Source organism: Salmo trutta, chromosome 25, assembly GCF_901001165.1.
Source record: "Salmo trutta chromosome 25, fSalTru1.1, whole genome shotgun sequence".
Taxonomy (NCBI): Eukaryota; Metazoa; Chordata; class Actinopteri; order Salmoniformes; family Salmonidae; genus Salmo; species Salmo trutta.
The window spans coordinates 37,452,081-37,477,534 of record NC_042981.1 but is presented as its reverse complement, the minus strand read 5'-3'; the positions used below and the strand labels follow the sequence as shown (position 1 = coordinate 37,477,534).

At 44.9% G+C, this 25,454-nt stretch overlaps 1 protein-coding gene across 2 annotated transcripts in view; it reads right to left on the bottom strand.

The window, feature by feature from the left end:
* The window catches only part of smyd3 (SET and MYND domain containing 3), a 206,243-nt gene that overhangs the window by 33,275 nt on the left and 147,514 nt on the right, over positions 1 to 25,454 (bottom strand). For both annotated transcript variants that reach the window (XM_029713882.1, XM_029713881.1), the window contains exons 9-10: positions 13,802 to 13,889; positions 12,495 to 12,678 (exon numbers count right to left, since the gene is read on the bottom strand). In XM_029713882.1, coding sequence (XP_029569742.1) covers positions 12,495 to 12,678; positions 13,802 to 13,889 — 272 coding nt within the window. The remainder of the gene's footprint in view (positions 1 to 12,494; positions 12,679 to 13,801; positions 13,890 to 25,454) is intronic.

Below are 25,454 nucleotides of genomic sequence, written 5' to 3'. Positions count from 1 at the left end.
GGCGTGCTCGGTCCTCCTTTTCCTGTAGTCCACAATCATCTCCTTAGTCTTGGTTACGTTGAGGGATAGGCTGTTATTCTGGCACCACCCGGCCAGGTCTCTGACCTCTTCCCTATAGGCTGTCGGTGATCAGGCCTACCACTGTTGGGTCGTCTGCAAACTTAATGGTGGTGTTGGAGTCGTGCCTGGCCATGCAGTCGTGGGTGAACAGGGATTACAGGAGAGGGCTGGGTGGCTCCAGTGTTGAGGATCAGCGTGGCAGATGTGTTGCTACCTACCCTCACCATTGGGGGCGGCCCGCCAGGAAGTCCAGGATCCAGTTGCGGAGGGAGGTGTTTAGTCCCAGGATCCTTAGCTTAGTGATGAGCTTTGAGGGTACTGTGGTGCTGAACGCTGAGCAATAGTCAATGAATAGCATTCTCACATAGGTGTTCCTTTTGTCCAGGTGGGAAAGGGAAGTGTGGAGTGCAATAGAGATTGCATTGTCCTGTAAATAGTTGGGGAATGGCTGCCTTCTGAGTCTGGGGGCATGATTTTATACAGTTCTGTCTCCTCACCACACCTGTTGACTAGTCTGCGAACAATAGCTTCTCTTTCATGGTCTTGTACTTTCTCTGGCCACAGTGCTGGATCATCTAAAACCTCATCTTCCTCACTTTGAATCTGTCCATACTCTTCCTTTCCTTTATTACTTGATTGTTCAATCTCTTCTGTCAGTCCTTCACCGGCACTGCTGCTACTCTTTAACTCCTCTTCCTCCTCCCTGCATCTAAGTCTGTCTGACAGCTTTCTGCTGAGATTCTACCTACCTGGGGCTCTCTAGGCACTAGGAAGTGAGTAAACAAAGGGAATTTTAGGTGTAATGTTCGCTCCTACAAAAGGTTACGATACTAAAAATCTACTACTGAAAGAAAAAACTTTTGAATAATAGTATTTAAGATTGTCTAAGTCATCATGTGTCTAACTTTACAATAAAAAATTGTCTAGTTATGCTGCTACTGCTACAAAACAACTGCCTCACCTCCAAGGTCCGCGGTGTCAACTTCATGTAGTAGACACACATTGGGATCTTTGTCTACATGTCACGCCCTGACCATAGAGAGCCATTGTTTCTCTATGGTGAAGTAGGTCAGGGCGTGACTGGGGGGTATTCTAGTTTATTATTTCTATGTGGGGTTCTAGGTTATTATTTCTATGTTGGTGATTTGTATGATTCCCAATTAGAGGCAGCTGGTAATCGTTGTCTCTAATTGGGGATCATATTTAAGTAGGTGTTTTTCCCACCTGTGTTTGTGAGATATTATTTTGTATTTTGTGTTTTGTGCACCACTTAGTCATGTTTCGTTTATTCTTTATTGTTTTGTGCGTTTCACTTTAATAAAATATGTGGATCCCAGATCATGCTGCACGTTGGTCCAAGTATGCTCCCAGTTCGTACGACGAGCGTGACAGAATATCCCACCACAACAGGACCAAGCAGCGTGCCCAGGAGGAAATGGCATCCTGGACTTACGAGGAGATCGAGGAGAAAATATCCTGGACTTGGGAAGAGATCATGTCAGGACACGAAAGCCTTCTGTGGAAGCAGATGCAGGGAGAGAAGGTAGGACAGCAACGACGCCGGGGTTAGCGGCCACAAGGACAGCCCAAAAGACAGCCCGAAAATATTTTTTGGGGGGGCACACGGGGTGGTCGGCGAGGTGGGGAGTGAGCCAGTGACAACCTGGGAGGAGATAGAGAGGTGGTCGGTCGACCCAAGGAGAGAACCAGAGCCCGCCTGGGAGTCAATGGAACAGTGCGAGGAGGGATACCGGAGAATGGAGTTGGCTAAGAGTATGTGGCAACGCAGGCGTTTGGAGGAGCGTGTCACCAGTCCGGTGCAACTTGTGCCGGTCCCACACATCAGGCCTCCAGTGCGCCTCCCCAGTCCGGTACGTCCTGTGTCCCCTCCTCGCACTCGCCCTGAAGTGCGTGTCTCCAGTCCGGTGCGTCCTGTGCCAGCTCCCGCACTTGCCGTGCGAAGTGCGTCAATGTTCCAGTACAATTTCTGCCGGTTCTACGCACCAGGTCTCCAGTGCGCCTTCACAGCCCAATACGTTCTGTGCCAGCTCCTCGCTCTTGCCGTGCGAGGTGTGTCATCGAACCGGTACCATTGATGCCGGTTCTATGCACCAGGTCTCCAGTACGTCTCCACAGCCCAGTACGTCCTGTGCCAGCCCCACGCACCAGGCCTTCAGTGCGCCTTCCCAGTCCAGAGCTTCCGGCGACGGTTCCCAGTCCAGAATCCGGCGACGGTTCCCAGTCCGGAGCTTCCGGCGACGGTCCACAGTCCGGAACCTCCTGCGACGGTCCACAGTCCGGAACCTCCTGCGACGGTCCACAGTCCGGAACCTTCTGCGACGGTCCACAGTCCGGAACCTCCTGCGACGGTCCACAGTCCGGAACCTCCTGCGACGGTCCACAATCCGGAACCTCCTGCGACGGTCAACGTTCCGGAGCTTCCAGCGGGAGTCAACGGTCCGGATCTTCCAGGCAAGGCGTCCAGTCCTGCTCCAGGGCAGGAGCCTCCCTCTGCGCCGGTGACCTGTCCAGGCACGGTGTCCAGTCCAGCTCCAAGGCCGGAGCCTTCCCCTGTGCCGATGCCCAGTCCAAGCACGGCGTCCAGTCCTGCTCCATGGACGGAGTCTTCTTCTGCACCGGTGCTCAGTTCAGATACGGCGTCCAGTCCCACTCCATGGCAGGAGCCTTCATCGGCACCGATGTCCAGGCCAGGGCTGGTGTCCAGACCCGCTCCATGGCAGGAGCCTTCCTTGACACCGAGGTCCAGTCCAGGCACAGTGTTCAGCCCGGGTCCATGGCTGGATCCGCGGGATGAGCGGGTTCTGCGGCCCGCACCAGGGCCGCCACCAAAGCTGGTGGATCCGCGAGCTGAGCGGGTTCTTCGACCCGCACCAGAGCCACCACCAAAGATGGTGGATCCGCGAGCTGAGCGGGTTTTTCGTTCCGCACCAGAGCCGCCCCCGATGCTGGCGGATCCGCGGGATGAGAGGGTACTTCGTCCCGCACCAGAGCCGCCACCGACACTGATCACCCCCCCCCCCCCCCCACCCTCCTATTTGGTTTCAGGTTTTGCGGCCGGAGTCCGCATCTTTGGGGGGGGGGGGGGGGGTACTGTCACACCCTGACCATAGAGAGCCCTTGGTACTCTATGGTATAGTATGTCAGGACGTGACTTGGGGTGTTCTACGTTGTTTATTTCTATGTTGGTGTGCTTGGTATGGTTTCCAATCAGAGGCAGCTGTTTAGCGTTGTCTCTGATTGGGGATCATATTTAGGCAGCCATTTCCCCACTGTGTTTTGTGGGATCTTGTTTTTGTGTAGGTGACTATTTGCACTTCACTGTCTTCACGTTTCGTTTGATCATTTATTGTTTTTGTATTTTGCTGAAGTTTCACGTTATAATAAAGATGTGGAACGCTACTTGCGCCTTGGTCCAATCATTACGACGATCGTGACACTACAGCAGTAGTAGTAGTAGTAGTAGTATCATCTACAGTATGGATAGGTAGGCTACATGTTAGGTTTTCATTTTAGTCTAGCTAGCTAACAAATATCACGCAAATATTGGGGAATACAGTTATAATATCTAAATAATAGCTAATTAGTTAGCCATAGCTGGTAGTGGTAGCTCGTCGTCATCATGTTAATAATCACTGCTCTGACCGAGCCGAGTGAGTCCACGGTAGGCAGCTACCAGTAGCTAGCAAGCTATCAAGCTAGCAAAAATATTGGCTAGCTAGGCTACTCAATTCAGCAGGCCGTCTGCACTGACTTACCACTCAAATCCTTCTCCTCTTTTTTTTCTGGGAAAAAGTGAGTAATTTTTCCCCAGAAATTGGCTGTTTCTGTCTCTGTTTCCTTTCTTTCCTTTTCTGGAAACCCGATTTCATTTTTGAGGGGGGCATAGTGGTTTTCTCTCGTGAATTCTTAGGATACATGCCAGAGCAACTGTCAGATCCGGTGTATTTTTTTCCCTCCTCGTGGAGAATGGACCAAACCATGTGCATTATGGGCCCTTGACCATGACAGAACGTTCTATGAGTGTCTGATAACGTCCTTGGGAGCATCCTGGAACAAACATCCAGGGGACCAATGATAAAACGTTCTAAGAATGTCCTATAAAACATCCATGGGGACATCCCTGGGACAAAACCGGGGAACTAGACAAAAACCATGCGACCATGATACAACATCCTGACGACTTAGGCGACAATTTCGTGATGTTCCCGGGGATGTCCTAAAGACATCTTTTTACTTGCAGGGTATGTAGCCATGACAGAGTTGAAGTGAGTTTAAGCGGAAACACTCCACATCAGTAAGTGATTAAGAAGCACAGTTGCACAATACATTAGCTACTAGAGTACCACTACAGTTTATTATGCGTTGAGCATTAGGTAACATTGTCTGGCAGCGGCCACGTTATCTAAGGCTCAATTTATGAATAAACATTAGGAAGTGGAGGCAATGTTCCATTCACAGCCTTGAGCAGTAACAATGACGTTAGCAGCACAGAAGAGGCTACATGTACGGCACAGAAAACACACTGCTTGGAAATGATTCATTCAGCTTAATCACATGAAATGCTTTGCCCATTTTCTCCAGTAATCAAAGTCGATGAGCTTGAAAAACATATATTTAATAGCAGAGACAATTACCCAAAATAATAGGGAATGACTTGAAAAGCCAAATTATTCTCCAAAACTCTGAGACTGGTAGGGGTGTGTGGGGAAAGTAGTCATCAGAATAAGCAGGAGAGTGGAAATCAAATAGAGACGGTTTAAATTAGCATAACATGAGCTTGTTTAGTGTTAAGCATAGATAACGCCTCACATCTAGTCAACCCGTTAGCCACTTAGCATTGCTAATGCTCCTGCTGCAGCCAAAACAGTCGGACCAAGCCTCACAGCTACACAGCTCTGGTGGAGAACATAACTTTGTTCAGTTAGAATGTAATAGAAATGAACTAAAGTTTCAGGACACTATAGAATTCTGGAACACATTATCTTAAACAACATTAGCATTGTAGCTAAGGCACAAAAGACAGTTTATACTAAAGATGATGGGACAAAGACAATATTCAAGAGATTTGAATGTTAGAGTATAAACGGTTGTAGCCGCAAACACTGGGGCATAAAATGGGGCATGAAATGTGGTTTAACCCATTTATGTTGCATAATATAGTGTTTTGTCAACAATTCAAATGACCTTATTTTTAGTCCAACATACGTTTTTTACTGACATCAACTGCCTTCCTTTTTAACAATATATTTACATATTCCTACTCTTCAAGGTCTCTACTAACAGGAATGCTTCTGAAGGATAGAACATAGGTATTCTGCTGTTCCTAATAGTTTTAGCAAATTCATGAAATTGAAAGAAAAGTCAATATATTATCCGAAAACTGAAATCTTCTTCAATATTTCGCCCCCAAAAAATTTTCATTGCCATTCCGGTTCCATCCATGTCTTTCATCTGAGCTACACTGTGTGGTAAGTCGATTTTGTTTCATTGTATGTTTTCAGAACCAATCAATACTATACCTCACAAGACTAGTTTAGATGCATGTGTCATTTCCAACATTTAAATGCTTATTAAATGTAGAAGTGTCTAAATACACAAATGTAGGCCTTAAAAAATATATTCTGGTATGATTAGGGTAGATTCACAGATCGTTTAGCTGTTTGGAGTTTGTGTAGGGTTGTCTAGACAAGAGGCACACTCCACAAGTTACTAAAAGATGTTAAGAATGTATTAAAAAGGCTACTTTGATAGGGCTCTGGTCAAAATAAGTACACTATATAGGGAATATGGTGGCATTTGGGATACTGGGTAGGTACCTGAGGTGTCATGGTGATTAGCCATCATGTTACAAGAATTAGTGACACGTTCAGGGGACGCCGTGGTGACATTACCAGTGGGTGCCAAGGTTATTATTGCCAAGGTGTTGACATAGCAAAGATCCCAGGAGGATAGTGGAGCTGTCACAGAACAGATCAATGCTAGTATATATGTGGAAAGGGAAAGGGGGAATAGTTGACTTGTTGTTACTACACTATTATTGTGAAGTGGCGATAGAATGCAACATTCTAACACTGTAAGGCTGCTAGGGCATAGTATTGGATCTTTAGAGGCAGACAACAGAGGTATTGCTGAGGACGAATGTTAACTGTTGTATCAAATTATATGACTTGTATTTTCTGGTAGGCAACGGGAGTCTGAATTGCAAGAACTTAGCAGACAAAGAAGAATCCTGGCCGGAGAGCATCGTGTTCTCCGGCCGAAGGAGGAATACGGAGAGCAGATGAGGAAGGCAACAACTTTGACGGTGGATGGAGTTTGATTTGAGAATGAAGAGGGAGGCGGAAATCACGATGCAAAAAGGCGGACGAGGCCATGAAAGAGTCCGCCCGGCCAAAGACGAGGTCAGAAAGGCTGCAAAGGAGACAGAGAAGGCCAAGGCCAGAAAAGGACAACTCGAGGTTGAGGTGAAGGTGAGGGAAACTGCACAGCAAATCCTCTAAATGAATGAATAAGCGAATGAATTAATGCATGAATACGTGCATGAATGAATTAATGGATGAATGGACACTATTTTGGCGCCATGTCACTTTTATAGTATTTATCACATAGCACAAGAAAAACGATTAAGTACTAAGCCTACACACCTAATTTCTTAAAATAGAACAGCATATACTTGATCAGCTCACAGAAGTCAACATAGGGGTCGACATACAAACTTTCTGTGTCACCAATGCACTTTCTAAATATCCTGCAAATGCAACGTTTTCATTATCAAAAAGCCATTTAAATGTTTACCTCTAAAGGCTCCCCTTAGAGAAGGGGAGGAGGCCGAAAGGGACTAATGGAAGGGAAATAACAAGGCCGAAGATGAAGGAAAGGACAGCTGAAGGTTAAGGTGAAGGTCAGGGAAACTGCACAACATACAGTATCCTCTATATTAATGAACGAATGAAGTGAATGAATTACACTAAATCAAAATAGCTTTTTGACAATGAAAACACAAAAGTGACACGACACCAAAATCGTGTTATTTTTGTCTCTACGGGCACTCTTTAAACAAGGGGAGGAGGCCGAAAGGGCTCTCTTTAAATTGTGGAAGAAGGTGAATAGCCATTTATACACCAAGTCTGTCAACTTTTCCCAAATGTTCTACATTTGAACAGTTAGCTGAATATTTCATTGTTTATTTGTATTTTTTGTACATCATTGCCTTCTATTTGTGCTTATTGGTCTTTCTATAAATAATGGGCTCAATGTGTGACATCGGGATCAAAATGTCTAAATGGTTTGAAGCTTCAAAAGATTTTCATGTAGTTCTACATGTGTACTTAGAGGGAGAAAAACGAATACTGTATATGCAAATTGGCCTATAACTCCAGCTATACAACAACATTGGTCTAGGACTACACATCATTTAAGCAGGGTTCATATAGACACTAGCAAGTCAAAAGACTTTCAGAGACTTTTTCAAGCACTTATTTGTAATTTTCAAAGACCTCAATGTTATACTTAAGCAATAAGGCACGAGGGGGTGTGGTAGATGGCCAATATACCACAAACCCCTGAGGTGCTTTACTGCTATTATAAACTGGTAACCAACGTAATTAGAGCAGTAAAAATAAATGTTTTGTCATACCCGTGGTATACGATCTGATATACCACGGCTGTCAGCCAATCAGCATTCAGGGCTCGAACCACCCAGTTTATAAAATGTTATAATGTATGTATTAGGCCCTATAATTGTACATATAGGGCCTAATACAGAACCCCCCTACCCCCAAAAAGCATGCAAAAAGTGTAAAAGAAAAAGTAGGCCGTGAGCATTTTAAGAATAATGGAGTTTAAGATATTCCAATTCTAATTTTTATTATATTCTAAAATATGTGAAAATATTGTGGACATTGCCTAACTAAATAGATTGGAGACATTTTTCTGTAGCCTATGTGGCTGACGTAGGCACGCATAATAAAGCCATGAATAGTGGTAGCATTCATCTCACCATCGCTTTTTTTATAATAAGAAAGTGACCAAAAACCAGGTTCCTTTTTTAATGGGAGGATTTGTATGGAAAGCCAAGTGGAAGTCAACATTAGATGTTGTTGTCATAACAACCGCACATGGTTTGAACACAACATAGTAGCTAGCACAACACCCTTCAATAGAAGTGGCGGGAAACAAACTAGAGGCCTCAAAAACTGATCAAAAATGAAATCACTGAGAATTTTAAGGTAGCAGGAGAACTTATTAATTGGCTATAATAATAACAAGTACTTTTAAAGCACCAAATTGAGGAAATGTCTGATTTTCAAGGTAGGCATATTCCAGTACTTGAATTTCTGAGCTCCAAATTCAAAGTTAAAGTAGGCTACTTCAAAGCCCCTTGTGTTGTTTAAAATTGCAGTTGTAACATGGGAAACAAAAGGAACTCATTACTGTAAAACTTTCTCTGTTAAATCTAACGAGACCCTGCTGTAAATCAAGCAGACAACGACAGCCGATCAACGTCAATTCAATAGGGATATTAGATCCAACGTAGATCCAGGTACCACATTCTTCACTGGCGTAACAAACGAGACACCAAAATATTCTGGACATTCCTCAATAACACATTTTTTCCCCCAGCACTTTGGCTGTTGTTGCATTGCATGCGCCATCACAACAGCTGTCCGTCACTTGGCTGTCATTCAGAAAATTCCTTCCCGGATCAGATGTTGATTACGTATCCCGGCGTAGTTAAAAAGCTGTATTATGCATAAATATTGAAGAGCCACGTTAATGACAGTATCGATTTAGGTTTTAAGTATCAAGGTAAGGTGACTCTTTCGGTTAGAAGCATTCGATTTTTCAAATCGCATTTATTCTTTTGGATTTGTGTGAACATGAAAACTGATTTCAACCCGTAACATAAGGAGACACTAAATGTTACATAGTTACACTGCATTTCTGAGATCTCTATACAAAAAAACTGTTCGACAGCTAGATCAAGAATTCTTACAGGGTTGAAGTTCAATGTCTAATTTAACTGATTAATGCTTAAAATATGATGTAACGACAACTTACACAGTCATAAATGCAAGGACGGAAAAGTTATGTTTTATGTCACACGATTTTGAACAAATACAGTGAGGGAAAAAAGTATTTGATCCCCTGCTGATTTTGTACGTTTGCCCAATGACAAAGAAATGATCAGTCTATAATTTTAATGGTAGGTTTATTTGAACAGTGAGAGACAGAATAACAACAAAAAAATCCAGAAAAACACATGCCAGAAATGTTATAAATTGATTTGCATTTTAATGAGGGAAATAAGTATTTGACCCCTCTGCAAAACACGACTTAGTACTTGGTGACAAAACCCTTGTTGCCAATCACAGAGGTCAGACGTTTCTTGTAGTTGGCCACCAGGTTTGCACACATCTCAGGAGGGATTTTGTCCCACTCCTCTTTGCAGATCTTCTCCAAGTCATTAAGGTTTCGAGGCTGACATTTGGCAACTCGAACCTTCAGCTCCCTCAACAGATTTTCTATGGGATTAAGGTCTGGATACTGGCTAGGCCACTCCAGGACCTTAATGTGCTTCTTCTTGAGCCACTCCTTTGTTGCCTTGGCCGTGTGTTTTGGGTCATTGTCATGCTGGAATACCCATCCACGACCCATTTTCAATGTCCTGGCTGAGGGAAGGAGGCTCTCACAAATTTGACGGTACATGGCCCCGGCCATCGTCCCTTTGATGCGGTGAAGTTGTCCTGTCCCCTTAGCAGAAAAACACCCCCAAAGCATAATGTTTCCACCTCCATGTTTGACGGTGGGGATGGTGTTCTTGGAGTCATAGGCAGCATTCCTCCTCCTCCAAACACAGCGAGTTGAGCTGATGCCAAAGAGCTACATTCTGGTCTCATCTAACCACAACACTTTCACCCAGTTGTCCTCTGAATCATTCAAATGTTCATTGGCAAACTTCAGACGGGCATGTATATGTGCTTTCTTGAGCAGGGGGACCTTGCGGGCGCTGCAGGATTTCAGTCCTTCCCGGTATAGTGTGTTATCAATTGTTTTCTTAGTGACTATGGTCCTAGCTGCCTTGAGATCATTGACAAGATCCTCCCGTGTAGTTCTGGGCTGATTCCTCACTGTTCTCATGATCATTGCAACTCCACGAGGTGAGATCTTGCATGGAGCCCCAGGCCGAGGGAGATTGACAGTTCTTTTGTGTTTCTTCCATTTGCGAAATAATCGCACCAACTGTTGTCACCTTCTCACCAAGCTGCTTGGCGATGGTCTTGTAGCCCATTCCAGCCTTGTGTAGGTCTACAATCTTGTCCCTGACATCCTTGGAGAGCTCTTTGGTCTTGGCCATGGTGGAGAGTTTGGAATCTGATTGATTGCTTCTGTGGACAGGTGTCTTTTATACAGGTAACAAACTGAGATTAGGAGCACTCCCTTTAAGAGTGTGCTCCTAATCTCAGTTTGTTACCTGTATAAAAGACACCTGGGAGCCAGAAATCTTTCTGATTGAGAGGGGGTCAAATACTTATTTCCCTCATTAAAATGTAAATCCATTTATAACATTTTTGACATGCGTTTTTCTGGATTTTTTGGTTGTTATTCTGTCTCTCACTGTTCAAATAAACCTACCATTAAAATTATAGACTGATCATTTCTTTGTCAGTGGGCAAACGTACAAAATCAGCAGGGGATCAAATACATTTTTTCCCCTCACTGTACGTCAAGGTTTTAAATCAACTCATGAATTGTATTGACTATAGCTATGTTCCCGCCTTATATTTTAAGAACGTAATGACATTCAAAAAATATATTATTATCAATGACTTCTCAACAGCTGTAACAAGTCGTCCAGTGTTTGGAAATCCTCACTGGTACCGTAGTTTATAGAACGACCCTTATACTGTGTGTCATATGATCTGATCATTATGATCAGGGTAAGTCACAGGTTGAGCAATGAAACGCCCATGGTCCTCAGCCCTAACTCAAACCGTTAAACTGACTATGAACTGACATGCTTCACTTGTGAGCCTATTATTCACCCCAATGTAATGTCTGTGTTTGTTCCAGATCATTGTGCCCAGGGTCATGTGCCCATCTTCAACAAGGCCCTCTTCAACAAGACTGAGACTCTAACCCTTTACCCCAAACCTTTTAACCCTGAACCCTAACCCCAACTCAAACCTTCTAACCCTCGACCCCAAACCCTGTTTAATAAATATACGCACTACAACTTTTTGCACTACAACTTACATACAGTACATCTATTTTCCTCTGGACATGGAAACAAGATTACGTCCTATGTGTAAAAATTATCAGATATTTTGTGGGCTAGCTTCGTCTACTAGAGTTGTTATATATATATATATATATATATATATATATATATATATATATATGCTAATGCCCTGGGCCCAGTTTTTTCAAATAATTTAATCCAGATCAAAATGATCCTGTGTTGTCTTAATCCTGTTCCCCCTTTCACTATATTTCCCCACTTCATTTTAGAAAGATACAGAGAGAGAATACTTCAACCCAGTGTCATTGGATATAGCATGATCTTGGTTGTAGCATGATCTTGGTTGTAGCATGATCTTGGATGTAGCATGATCTTGGATGTAGCATGATCTTGGATGTAGCATGATCTTGGTTGTAGCATGATCTTGGATGTAGCATGATCTTGGGTGTAGCATGATCTTGGATGTAGCATGATCTTGGATGTAGCATCTGATGTAACATGTTAGAGATTTGGTTTTAAGATGCCAAGCTGCCAAAAGGCCCTGCGTCTTTTGTGATTCCCCCAACACAGAATCATAGCAGTCTTGCGTATTGTTCCAAACTTGCCACACCAGTTGCCAAATAACAAAAGCACTGTCTGACTTTTTTTTATTTTACACGTTTACCCGAGAGCATCCGTACAGTAAGCATGCTTACAAATGACACAAAGAAAGATAAATAAAAGTGTGTTATCTCTGATCAATCCAATATCAGGCACTGATGAAGGCAAGGCATCTTAAGCCGAAACGCGAGCCTGTCTGTTTGGTCCCGTTTAAACACAAAGATCAATGCAGACACAGAGCGCTCCCTTTTGGGATAGTCACATGTGGAAGTGTCCTGGGCTAAGGACATCTTTTTTTTGGATTATCAAGTGCGTCAGTCGATTGATTGATTCCCCTTTTTGTTCAAACTGGGCTGAAGTGCGTTTGGATATGCTTTCATTGTATGAATTTCTCTGTGTGTTTAATGTCTGCCGGAGACTAAAACAGTGTAACCATGCAATACGGAGCAGAGTGTATCATGGGTCACTCGATGACATTGGCTACAACACACAGACTTACCACTTTTACTCACTTTACAGAACATGTCATTTCTGACATTCAGATCACACACACTCAGACTCACACACCCACCTGTAAGGCTCCAGGGTGATGGTGCCATAGGCCAGTGCTTTGTCCCATTCGGCCAGGTTGATGCAGGCGTCCAGGGCTAAGTCAATCACCCGGAGACGGTACACATTACAATCAGGGACTGCAGGGACATCGCCATCCAATGGATCCAGCAGAGAACCACACTCATATAAGAGCTCACTCCAGTCTGGAGACAGAGTTAAGGGCACACCAGAAAGAGAGGAAGGAGAGGGAGAAAGAGAGAGCGGGAGGAGAGGGAGAAAGAAAGAGAGGGAGGAGAGGGAGAGGGGGAAAGAGAGAGCGGGAAGAGAGGGAGAAAGAGAGGGAGGAGAGGGAGAGGGAGAAAGAGAGAGCAGGAGAAGAGGGAGAAAGAGAGAGTGGGAGGAAAGGGGGAAGAAAGAGAGAGCGGGAGGAGAGGGGGAAGAAAGAGAGCAGGAGGAGAGGGAGAAAGAGACAGCGGAAGGAGAGGGAGAAAGAGAGAGCGGGAGGAGAGGTGGAAGAAAGAGAGAGCGGGAGGAGAGGGGGAAGAAAGAGAGAGCGGGAGGAGAGGGGGAAGAAAGAGAGCAGGAGGAGAGGGAGAAAGAGACAGCGGAAGGAGAGGGAGAAAGAGAGAGCGGGAGGAGAGGGGGAAGAAAGAGAGAGCGGGAGGAGAGGGGGAAGAAAGAGAGAGCGGGAGGAGAGGGGGAAGAAAGAGAGCAGGAGGAGAGGGAGAAAGAGACAGCGGAAGGAGAGGGGGAAAGAGAGAGCAGGAGAAGAGGGAGAAAGAGAGAGCGGGAGGAAAGGGGGAAGAAAGAGAGAGCGGGAGGAGAGGGGGAAGAAAGAGAGAGCGGGAGGAGAGGGAGAAAGAGACAGCGGAAGGAGAGGGGGAAAGAGAGAGCGGGAGGAGAGGGAGAAAGAGACAGCGGAAGGAGAGGGGGAAAGAGAGAGCAGGAGAAGAGGGAGAAAGAGAGAGCGGGAGGAAAGGGGGAAGAAAGAGAGAGCGGGAGGAGAGGGGGAAGAAAGAGAGCAGGAGGAGAGGGAGAAAGAGACAGCGGAAGGAGAGGGGGAAAGAGAGAGCGGGAGGAGAGGGAGAAAGAAAGAGAGAGCGGGAGGAGAGGGAGAAAGAAAGAGCGGGAGGAGGGGGAGAGGGAGCACTAGAGTAACAGAGATAATTATGACTGGACTAAAACAGAGAGCATAAAATGGACGGGTGAGATGTGGTGTGTGTGTGTTCGCGTCTGTGTGTGTGTGTGTGCGAGCGCATATTTGTTTAATCACACATTTTAACATTGTGACATATTGGCCGCGAGTGATTCTTGTGTAAAGGATACAAGCCTGTGTCTGCCAGTTCTCCAACCTGGGGATGGCTTCTCTCAGGGGGGCCCAGGCCTTCTCCTCCCCACACAGCATCATGGGGTCCTGGCCACGGAGAGAGGGTCAGGGACCATATAGTTATAATACATGCTGTTAGCATCATGGGACAGTTAGTGTTCACATTTGTATTTATTAGGGATCCCCATGGCAGCAGCTAGTCTTCCTGGGGTCCAAACACATGAAAACACTTACATTACATATAAAACAAAATATAAAACAGTACATCATAAAACATTATTACACCACTACATATCTACAATACAACATGTATAATACCACCGTACAACAATATTACAATGTACGCGTGTCTGTACTTTTGTGTCTCTTCACAGTCCCCGCTGTTCCATAAGGTGTATTTTTACCTGTTTTTTTCAATCTGATTCTACTGCTTGCATCAGTTACCTGATGTGGAATATAGTTCCATGTAGTCATGGCTCTATATAGTACTGTTACATTCAGCTTGTCAACACTTCTTACAAAAATAAGTAGTGATGACAATCTCTCTTCCACTTTGAGCCATGAGAGATTGACATGCATATCATTAATGTTAGCTCTCCGTGTACATTTAAGGGCCACCCATGCTGCCCTGTTCTGAACCAACTGCAATTTTCCTAAGTTCCTCTTTGTGGCACCTGACCACACTACTGAACAGTAGTCCAGGTGCGACAAAACTAGGGCCTGTAGGACATGCCTTGTTGATAGTGTTGTTTAGATGGCAGAGTAGCGCTTTATTATGGACATACTTCTTCCCATCTTAGCTACTGTTGTATCAACATGTTTGACCATGACAGTTTACAATCCATGGAAACTCCAAGCAGTTTATTCACCTCAACTTGCTCAATATCCACATTATTCATTACGAGATGTAGTTGAGGTTTAGGGTTTAGTGAATGATTTGTCCCAAATGCAATGCTTTTAGTTTTAGAAATATTTAGGACTAACTTATTCCTTGCCACCATACCGAAACTACCTGCAGCCCTTTGTTAAGTGTTGCAGTCATGTCAGTTGCTGTAGTAGCTGACGTGTATAGTGTTGAGTCATCCGCATACATAGACACACTGGCTTTAATCAAAACCAATGGCATGTCGTTAGTAAAGATTGAAAAAAGTAAGGGGCCTAAACAGCTACCCTGGGGAATTCCAGATTCTACCTGGACTTTGTTGGAAAGGCTTCCATTAAAGAACGCCCTCTGTGTTCTGTTATCTTTACTCTTTATCTACAATATAGCAGGGGGTATAAAGCCATAACACATATGTTTTTCCAGCAGCAGACTATGATCTAAAATGTCAAAAGCCGCACTGAAGTCTAACAAAACACCCATTCTATCATCAATTTCTCTCAGCCAATAATTTGTCATTTGTGTAAGTGCTGTGCTTGCTGAATGTCCTTCCCTATAAGCATGCTGAAAGTCTGTTGATCATTTGTTTACTGTAAAATAGCATTGTATCTGGTCAAACACAATTTTTCCAGAAGTTAACTAATGGTTGGTAACAGTTTGATTGGTTTGCTATTTGAGCCAGTAAATGGGGCTTTACTATTCTTGGGTAGCGGAATAACTTTTGCTTCCCTCCAGGCCTGAGGGCACACGCTTTCTAGTAGGCTTAAATTGGAGATGTTGAAGAAAGGCTAGCTGCTTATAAATGTCATATAAACATAAACATGATCAAAACACTATCATTGTGGTACTCAGAGTGCTTCTTCAGAACTTTCGACTATATATAATCTATTACTATAAACTAATTACTACTATTTAAGAATGTCCAGATAGCAGTCCCCTGTGGCACTCAAGGTTGACAGACTTAGTAAAAAAATAATGTTTTATGTGCTGAAATGGGTCTTGAAGGACAACTGAAAATGGAAAATGCAAAACAATTCTGCAAACAATTGTGGACTAATGGAAAACACTGGCTGTATGTTAACTTGGAGCTCATGTTTGGCTGAGAGCTCACGGTAGCTTGTCATCACCACCATACACTGCAGGCAGAACGCATCTTAGCCTATTTCTCTCCATCTTCTTGTCTCTCTCTCCCTCTATCCTTCCCACTCTCTACTTCTTTCTCAAACCCGAGGCTGTCAGCAGGTGTCAAAGCCCAGTACACAATACTGACTATCTGTGGTCACGGCGAACCCAAGCAATTTGTGTGTGTGTGTGTGTGTGTGTGTGTGTGGGTGTGTGTAAAGCTGCTCTAGGCCTGCTAGTGTAAAGAGGACAATAACAGACACTGACAGCCACAGTCAGAACCGGGCACTGTATAGCTGCTTCATATTAAATGATCATCTGGGTTTCAGAGCTCTTTCCATGGTGTGGGGGTGACTCCCTACGTTATGGAGACTAACACTACAGTGTCAGTTGGACCAAATATTGAGAAGGTTTTGGTATTTGGGAACTGGGCTGTGACGGTCATGAAATGTTTAATGAATCACGTTCAGCATCTCCAGGTCTCCTCGCATACAAGCCGCTGATGGAAGCCTTAATAACATATACTTTCATAAATCAATTTAATATACACCATCACAATAAATCCAGGATTTATTTTAGGCAGGTCTAAAGAAATATTATGATATGAAAAAAATGTATTTCAGATGAACAGAATATGAGTTGGCCTACTGTATGGCTGTGTGGAGTGTAAAAGTGACCATTTGAAACAGGTCCGATACGCTAGATTTAAAGTCATTTGGCAACTTCAGTTGTGAATAATACAAACCTTAGAACGCCTTAGAATTCAAAACATGTATGGGCTGCATGATGCCACTATAGGATATTGATAATTTGACAAAGGCACAAAAAAAAGCTGGAACGAGGTTCCTTGGGTCAGGTTGCACACCCTGTTCTCTCACCAAGTGATCATATTTTCACCCAACAGACTATAGGCAAATTCAATTTTCTTTACTAATATGTAACATTGGTTTAGATTTAGATAGGTCCATTATCAAATGGGCAGGAAAAAAATACATGTTATCTGTATGCACTCCTATAGTGAACGGAGGCCACTTTCCCGCTTGTTCATTTCCCACATATGTAGGCTACTCAGGTTATTTCACTCCATGCGTCGACCACTGTTTGAGGAGCATGCAACCTCTCGCTGTGCGACAAGTGATATTACGCCCAAAGTATATATGCAATGGGCTCTCCAACCCTGTTCCTGCAGCTACCCAGTGCGTAATATTGGGAAAACAAGTGAAATCTGTTCGGGAACATCACAATGAAACATATTTCATTAAACTGTTGACAGCCCCTCTCTCTCTGTGCGCTCGAAAAAAGGAATGTAGGAGAGGGGAGGAGACGGAAACGCACAGGGGTGAGATGTTCTGTAGATAAAAGGTAAATATGTCGGCCTATGAATTATGACAACCAAATACAAATTCACTATACTTGTAGGCTAAATCTGAATTTGTTTCATTTAGGCTAGAGCAATTATGTACCAAAGACATTAAATCTGTATATTTATTTTTATGTCTTTCAGCTGTGTGTAATATGCGGTAGGCTACGCATTGTATAACAGCACAATCATTAATTTAATTCAGGTTTTCTTTGGGTTTTGGGTTCATATATAGGCCTATGTTTATGCATAAGCCCTAATATGCATATGGCTGTTTTGAATTATTCATCACCTTAGAAAGCGCTGCCCATTTCGTTGTGTTAGGCTTTGAAACAGCATACACAATGACACGTTTTCCCACTCAGTTTTCAAACTGTTTCTTCTTTCTTCCAATTGCTCCGTCATAGTGAGGTGAGTTTTAAAAGGCGCAGACCGTTTTGATGATTTCATTTGCATTCATAGAGGGACAATAGAGCCCTGAGACCTGGTAACCGTTAGCGAGTTGGGTACTACTAACGCATGTCCGGAGTGCATGAGACAAGATCACCTTGACTCGATGGTCACGTAGAATTTTACTGCGGTCCTGACTCATGACTGCCAGTGTCGTGGTAATATGGTCAACGCAACACCCCTTGCGTGGGACTCATTTTACTGAAGTAATGATGTATTGTAAAAATGTTACCAAACTAGAGCCTGGCTGCAAACACACAAGAGAGAGAAGGTAGTGCTGAATACCTGCTAGCTTACGCTGAACAAAAAACGCACGCACGCACGCACGCACACACACACACACACACACGCGCACACAAAGAAGATAAGAGGCGACAGCTAAAATCCCCAGGCCTGCTTCCCTGTTTTTGAACTGACATCGATGCGTGTCAGCTTTGCAATATTCATCACCCAGTGCTGTGTGTGTCTTCTGAAAGTGTCATAGACGAATGCAGAAAGAGAGGGAGCTGCCAGAATGATCGTGTTCCTTTGTCTAGTTTGACAGACAGAAACAACAACAACTCATATGTGCATGATCCTCTGACTAGTTTGAGTCCGTTACAATTACCAGTGTTTAGTGAACCTTAACCCCAACGTGATATATATCATAGAGACCGGCGTTAAACCTAGGGCTGTCGCGGTGACCATATTACTGCCACGACGGCAGTCATGACCGCTGTATAATTCCTTGTGACCGTAGTGTCCCAGGAAATCTCCTTTTAAGTACTCTGGACATGTGTTGGTGGTACCCAACTTGCTAACTACCATCAGGTCCTAATGGCCTGGTACTCTGGGCTCTATTGTCCCTCTAACCAGTCTGACATTAATGCAAATACAAAAAAATCACATCAAACACTTATTAGTTTAACAGCAGGTTGAAACAGTGGAAAATATGGTTGCTGTAGATGTTGTTTCAAAGCCTGATCACTTTTACACTCATTATAGCCATTTCATATGGGACTGCAAACATATGGGACTTATAAGCGTATCTTGTCAGCTAAATGAACAATGGAGAATAGCCAGATAACATACAGTAGGACAACTCCTGTTCTGTTCTTCTGAAATCCATTTTCTTAATATCGTAATGTTTCTTTAGACCTCACTAAAATAAGTAACGGATTTATTGTGATGGTGTATATTAAATTGATTCATTAGACTTTTTAAAAAATGTAGATGTTCCAAAGGCACGCATCAGTGGTTTGTATGCTCGGAGGCCTGGAGATGCTAAACGTGTTTATGTTCATGAATTGTCAATTACCGTGAGACCGGCGGTCTTTTGCATGACAATAACCGGCTGACAAAATGTCATGACCGCCACAGCCCTAGCCACACCTAATGAGCTATTGACCATGGAAAGAGAGAGGGAGGGAGAGAAAGAAAGAAAGAGAGATAGGGAGGAGAGACAAGTAGGGAGAAGGAACCAGGGATGGAGAGAGGCGAGAGAAAGTGAGGGAGACAGGACGAGAGTAGGGGAGAGGTTGTGAAAGAGAGGGAGAGAAAGTGAGGGAGACAGGACGAGAGTAGGGGAGAGGTTGTGAAAGAGAGGGAGAGAAAGTGAGGGAGACAGAACGAGAGTAGGGGAGAGGTTGTGAAAGAGGGAGAGAAAGTGAGGGAGACAGGACGAGAGTAGGGGAGAGGTTGTGAAAGAGAGGTAGAGAAAGTGAGGGAGACAGGACGAGAGTAGGGGAGAGGTTGTGAAAGAGAGGTAGAGAAAGTGAGGGAGACAGGACGAGAGTAGGGGAGAGGCCGTGAAAGAGAGGTAGAGAAAGTGAGGGAGACAGGACGAGAGTAGGGGAGAGGTTGTGAAAGAGAGGTAGAGAAAGTGAGGGAGACAGGACGAGAGTAGGGGAGAGGTTGTGAAAGAGAGGTAGAGAAAGTGAGGGAGACAGGACGAGAGTAGGGGAGAGGTTGTGAAAGAGAGGTAGAGAAAGTGAGGGAGACAGGACAAGAGTAGGGGAGAGGTTGTGAAAGAGAGGTAGAGAAAGGCAGAGAAAGAGGATGCCGGTGATTGTCATTCTCTCAGGGAAGAACAATGGAAGTTGCTGATAATGATGTCTGCAGTGTGTGTCCTGCTGTGCTTGTATCTGTGCTTGTCTCTCTGTGTGTGTGTGTGTGTGTGTGTGTGTGTGTGTGCGTGCGTGCGTGTGCGCGGGCGTGCGTGTGTGGTTTGCAGCCTGTCAGTGGGATTGGCGACATGAGAATGTGATCAGAGACAACACGTATGCTTCTCTACTGCTTTGGTCAGTGTGTGTGTGTATGTATGTATGTGTGTGACAGGCTTTGGGGACAGATTACATTGATGTTGACTCAGAAGAAATCCCATCATGCCTTGTGTCTTGAATGTTGTTAATTGCAGTGTCTGCCAAGTGGCAGCTTCTGAAGCCAAACATTATGCAAATCAAGGCTTTTAAGGTGTGTGTGTGTGTGTAGACGTATTATAGTGAGGCGTTGGTTTTTTTGTGCCTCCTACAATAAATCTCTGTGTGACAGCACTGCTGGCTACTGTTAGTGTTTCTCTGTGCAGGTGAACAATAGCTCACAAAGAGATCTGCCTGCAAGCCTTAGGCATCACATCACTACACACACACACTCACGTGCACACACACACACACTACAAAGACTGAGGAAGACAATACGAGTCAATCTCAAAAGCCAACTTTCCAGTAGATTGAAAAGCTTTTTCTGATAGAAAATAGAGAGAGGGTGAGAGATAGAGAGAACAAGAGAGAGAGATCTGGAGAGAAGGGGAGGGGGGGGGGGGGTAGAGAAGGGATGAGCGAGAGAAACAACTTGGGCAAATCAAATCACTATCCATCAATGAATACCCTGGAGATGCGTGTTCTTCTGATCCCTCACACCAGCTTCTACCAAGAGGACTGGCTGTAATGCACTGTCTGGCGTTGCTGGTTCAAGCCCTGCTCCAGCTGCTACACTTCAATCACTACACTGAGATAGATGATGAGCTGGGTGGTCCTGTGTATGATTCAACAGGGATCATTATAGAAAACACTGTTCAATCTACACCCTCTTTCTTCCCCCTGCCTTCTTCCTGTCCTCTTTCACTCTCTCCATCTCCTCACTTCCATCGTTTTAATACCTCGACTCCATTGCACATCCCAGCCTAGTCTCCGTGGCCTGGAGATGGCCTTGGAGCATGAAATTATACTTCTTAATTACAGCCTTTCATGGGTGGTGGGAGCGTATGTGTGTGTGTGTGTGTGTGTGTGTGTGTGTGTGTGTGTGTGTGTGTGTGTGTGTGTGTGTGTGTGAGAGAGAGAGATCAAATCAAATCCAATTTTATTGGTCACATACACATGGTTAGCAGATGTTAATGCGAGTGTAGCGAAATGCTTGTGCTTCTAGTTCCGACCATGCAGTAATATCTAACAAGTAATATAACAATTTCACAACAACTACCTTTTACACACACAAGTGTAAAGGAATGAATAAGAATATGTACATATAAATATATGGATGAGCGATGGCTGAACGGCATAGGCAAGATGCAGTAGATGGTATAGAGTACAGTATATACATAAGAGATGAGTAATGTAGGGTATGAGAACATTATATAAAGTGGCATTGTTTAAAGTGACTAGTGTACATAATTATACATATTTATAATTATTAAAGTGGCTAGAGATTTGAGTCAGTATGTTGGCAGCAGCCACTCAATGTTAGTGATGACTGAAGAACAGTCTGATGGCCTTGAGATAGAAGCTGTTTTTCAGTCTCTCTCCAGCTTTGATCCACCTGTACTGACCTCGCCTTCTGGATGATAGCAGGGTGAACAGGCAGTGGCTCGGGTGGTTGTTGTCCTTAATGATCTTTTTGGCCTTCCTGTGACATCGGGTGGTTTAGGTGTCCTGGAGGGCAGGTAGTTTGCCCCCGGTGATGCGTTGTGCAGACCTCACTACCCTCTGGAGAGCCTTACGGTTGTTGGCGGAGCAGTTGCCGTACCAGGCGGTGATACAGCCCAACAGGATGCTCTCGATTGTGCATCTGTAAAAGTTTGTGAGTGATTTTGGTGACAAGCCAAATTCCTTCAGCCTCCTGAGGTTGAAGAGGCACTGTTGCGCCTTCTTCACCACGCTGTCTGTGTGGGTGGACCATTTCAGTTTGTCCGTGATGTGTACGCCGAGGAACTTAAAACTTTCCACCTTCTCCACTACTGTCCCATCGATATGGATAGGGGGGTGCTCCCTCTGCTGTTTCCTGAAGTCCACGATCATCTCCTTTGTTTTGTTGCCGTTCAGTGTGAAGTTATTTTCCTGACACCACACTCCGAGGGCCCTCACCTCCTCCCTGTAGGCTGTCTCGTCGTTGTTGGTAATCAAGCCTAACACTGTAGTGTCGTCTGCAAACTTGATGATTGAGTTGGAGGCGTGCATGGCCACGCAGTCATGGGTGAACAGGGAGTACAGGAGAGGGCTGAGAACACACCCTTGTGGGGCCCCAGTGTTGAGGATCAGTGGGGTGGAGATGTTGTTTCCTACCCCCACCACCTTGGGGCGTCCTGTTAGAAAGTCCAGGACCCAGTTGCTAAAGGGCGGGGTCGAGACCCAGAGCCTCGAGCTTAATGACGAGTTTGGAGGGTACTATGGTGTTAAATGCTGAGCTGTAGTCAATGAACAGCATTCTAACATAGGTATTCCTCTTGTCCAGATGGGATAGGGCAGTGTGCAGTGTGATTGCATCGTCTGTAGACCTATTGGGGCGGTAAGCAAATTGGAGTGGGTCTAGGGTGTCAGGTAGGGTGGAGGTGATATGATCCTTGACTAATCTCTCAAAGCACTTCATGATGACGGAAGTGAGTGCCAAGGGGCGATAGTCGTTTAGCTCAGTTACCTTAGCTTTCTTGGGAACAGGAACAATGGTGGCCCTCTTGAAGCATGTGGGAACAGCAGACTGGGATAGAGATTGATTGAATATGTCTGTAAACACACCAGCCAGCTAGTCTGCGCATGCTCTGAGGATGCGGCTAGGGATGCCGTCTGGGCCGGCAGCCTTGCGAGGGTTTAAATGTTTTACTCACGTTGGCTGCGGTGAAGGAGAGCCCGCAGGTTTTGGTAGTGGGCTGTGTCGGTGGCACTGTATTGTCCTCAAAGCGAGCAAAGAAGTTGTTTAGTTTGTCTGGGAGCAAGACATTGGGGTCTGCGACGGGGCTGGTTTTCTTTTTGTAGTCCGTGATTGACTGTAGACCCTGCCACATACCTCTTGTGTCTGAGCCATTGAACTGCGACTCTACTTTGTCTCTATACTGACGCTTAGCTTGTTTGATTGCCTTGCGGAGGGAATAGCTACACTGTTTGTATTCGGTCATGTTCCCGGTCGCCTTGCCCTGATTAAAAGCAGTGGTTCGCGCTTTCAGTTTTGTGCGAATGCTGCCATCCATCCACGGTTTCTGGTTGGGGAAGGTTTTAATAGTCGCCGTGGGTACAACATCACCGATGTACTTGCTAGTAAACTCGCTCACCGAATCAGCGTATACATCAATGTTGTTGTTCGACGCTATCCTGAACATATCCCAGTCCATGTGATCGAAGCAATCTTGAAGCATGGTATCAGATTGGTCAGACCAGCGTTGAACAGACCTGAGCACGGGCGTTTCCTGTTTTATTTTCTGCCTATAGGCTGGGAGCAACAAAATGGAGTCGTGGTCAGATTTGCCGAAAGGAGGGCGAGGGAGGGCTTTGAATGCGTCGCGGAAGTTAGAGTAACAATGATCCAACCGTACATACCTACACGTACGCTACGGTCACAAGACGCAGGCCTCCTAATTGTCCCTAGAATTTCTAAGCAAACAGCTGGAGGCAGGGCTTTCTCCTATAGAGCTCAATTTTTATGGAATGGTCTGCCTACCCATGTGAGAGATGCAGACTCGGTCTCAACCTTTAAGTCTTTACTGAAGACTCATCTCTTCAGTCGGTCCTATGATTGAGTGTAGTCTGGCCCAGGAGTGTGAAGGTGAACGGAAAGGATCTGTAGCAACGAACCGCCCTTGCTGTCTCTGCCTGGCCGGTTCCCCTCTCTCCACTGGGATTCTCTGCCTCTAACCCTATTACAGGGGCTGAGTCACTGGCTTATTGGTGTTCTTCCATGCCGTCCCTAGGAGGGGTGCGTCACTTGAGTGTGTTAAGTCACTGACGTGGTCTTCCTGTCTGGGTTGGCGCCCCCCCTTGGGTTGTGCCGTGGCGGAGATCTTTGTGGGCTATACTCGACCTTGTCTCAGGATGGTAAGTTGGTGGTTGAAGATATCCCTCTAGTGGTGTGGGGGCTGTGCTTTGGCAAAGTGGGTGGGGTTATATCCTTCCTGTTTGGCCCTGTCCGGGGGTAACGTAATGTCTCCTGACCCTTCCCTGTCTCAGCTTCCAGTATTTATGCTGCAGTAGTTTATGTGTCGGGGGACTAGGGTCAGTCTGTTATATCTGGAGTATTTCTCCTGTCTTATCCGGTGTTCTGTGTGAATTTAAGTATGCTCTCTCTAATTCTCTCTTTCTTTCTTTCTTTCTCTCACTCGGAGGACCTGAGCCCTAGGACCATGCCTCAGGACTACCTGACATGATGACTCCTTGCTGTCCCCAGTCCACCTGGCCGTGCTGCTGCTCCAGTTTCAACTGTTCTGCCTGCGGCTATGGAACCCTGACCTGTTCACCGGACGTGCTACCTGTTCCAGACCTGGAACTGTTTTCAACAGCTGTTTTCAACTCTCTAGAGACAGCAGGAGTGGTAGAGATACTCTCAATGATCGGCTATGAAAAGCCAACTGACATTTACTCTTGAGGTGCTGACTCGACAACTGTGATTATTATTATTTGACCATGCTGGTCATTTATGAACATTTGAACATCTTGGCCATGTTCTGTTATAATCTCCACCCGGCACAGCCAGAAGAGGACTGGCCACCCCTCATAGCCTGGTTCCTCTCTAGGTTTCTTCCTAGGTTCTGGCCTTTCTAGGGAGTTTTTCCTAGCCACCGTGCTTCTACACCTGCATTGCTTGCTGTTTGGGGTTTTAGGCTGGGTTTCTGTACAGCACTTTGAGATATCAGCTGATGTAAGAGGGCTATATAAATACATTTGATTTGATCCAGAATTTTGCCAGCCCAGGTCACGCATTCGATATGCTGATAAATTTTAGGGAGCCTTGTTTCACATTAGCCTTGCTAAAATCCCCAGCTACAATAAATGCAGCCTCAGGATGTGTGGTTTCCAATTTACATAGGTCAGAGAGGAAGAAATGACTACTTCTCTATGTCTTGCTGCTCCTTGGAGTGAGAATGCTATTTGTCTTCTGAAAAGAAATGTCTTTATCCTCACATTCACACAAACACTTTATTATGCTGATAAAGTGAATGTGTTAATTACAGAGCAGAAAGCTGAACAGGCCGTGAAATTACAACTGGCATACTGTTGATACTAGATCATTATCTGTTTATGAGAGAGCTGTGTGTGTGTGTGTGTGTGTGCGCATGAGTATACGTATGAGAGAGAGAGAGCTGAATAAATGTCAGGTTAATCACATGTTCATTAATAGGAGAGTGAAAATTGAAAGCAGCCAATCAAAACGTCTAGAGAGCACTGACTCTGTGTCATAAGAAGCTGGTTCAAGTCCACAGCATGCCTCAGAGCTGACAGGTGGAAGGCAGAGGGGGAGAAGGTGGAGGGAAAGGGGGGGGTGGAGAGGGATGGTGGACGACTGACAGATTGAAAGATAAGGAGAGAGCGAGAGAGGGAGAATAAGACGGATGGAGATTGGTATTGAAGTAGAAAGTGGTGGATGTATTATTTTTCCTCTTCCC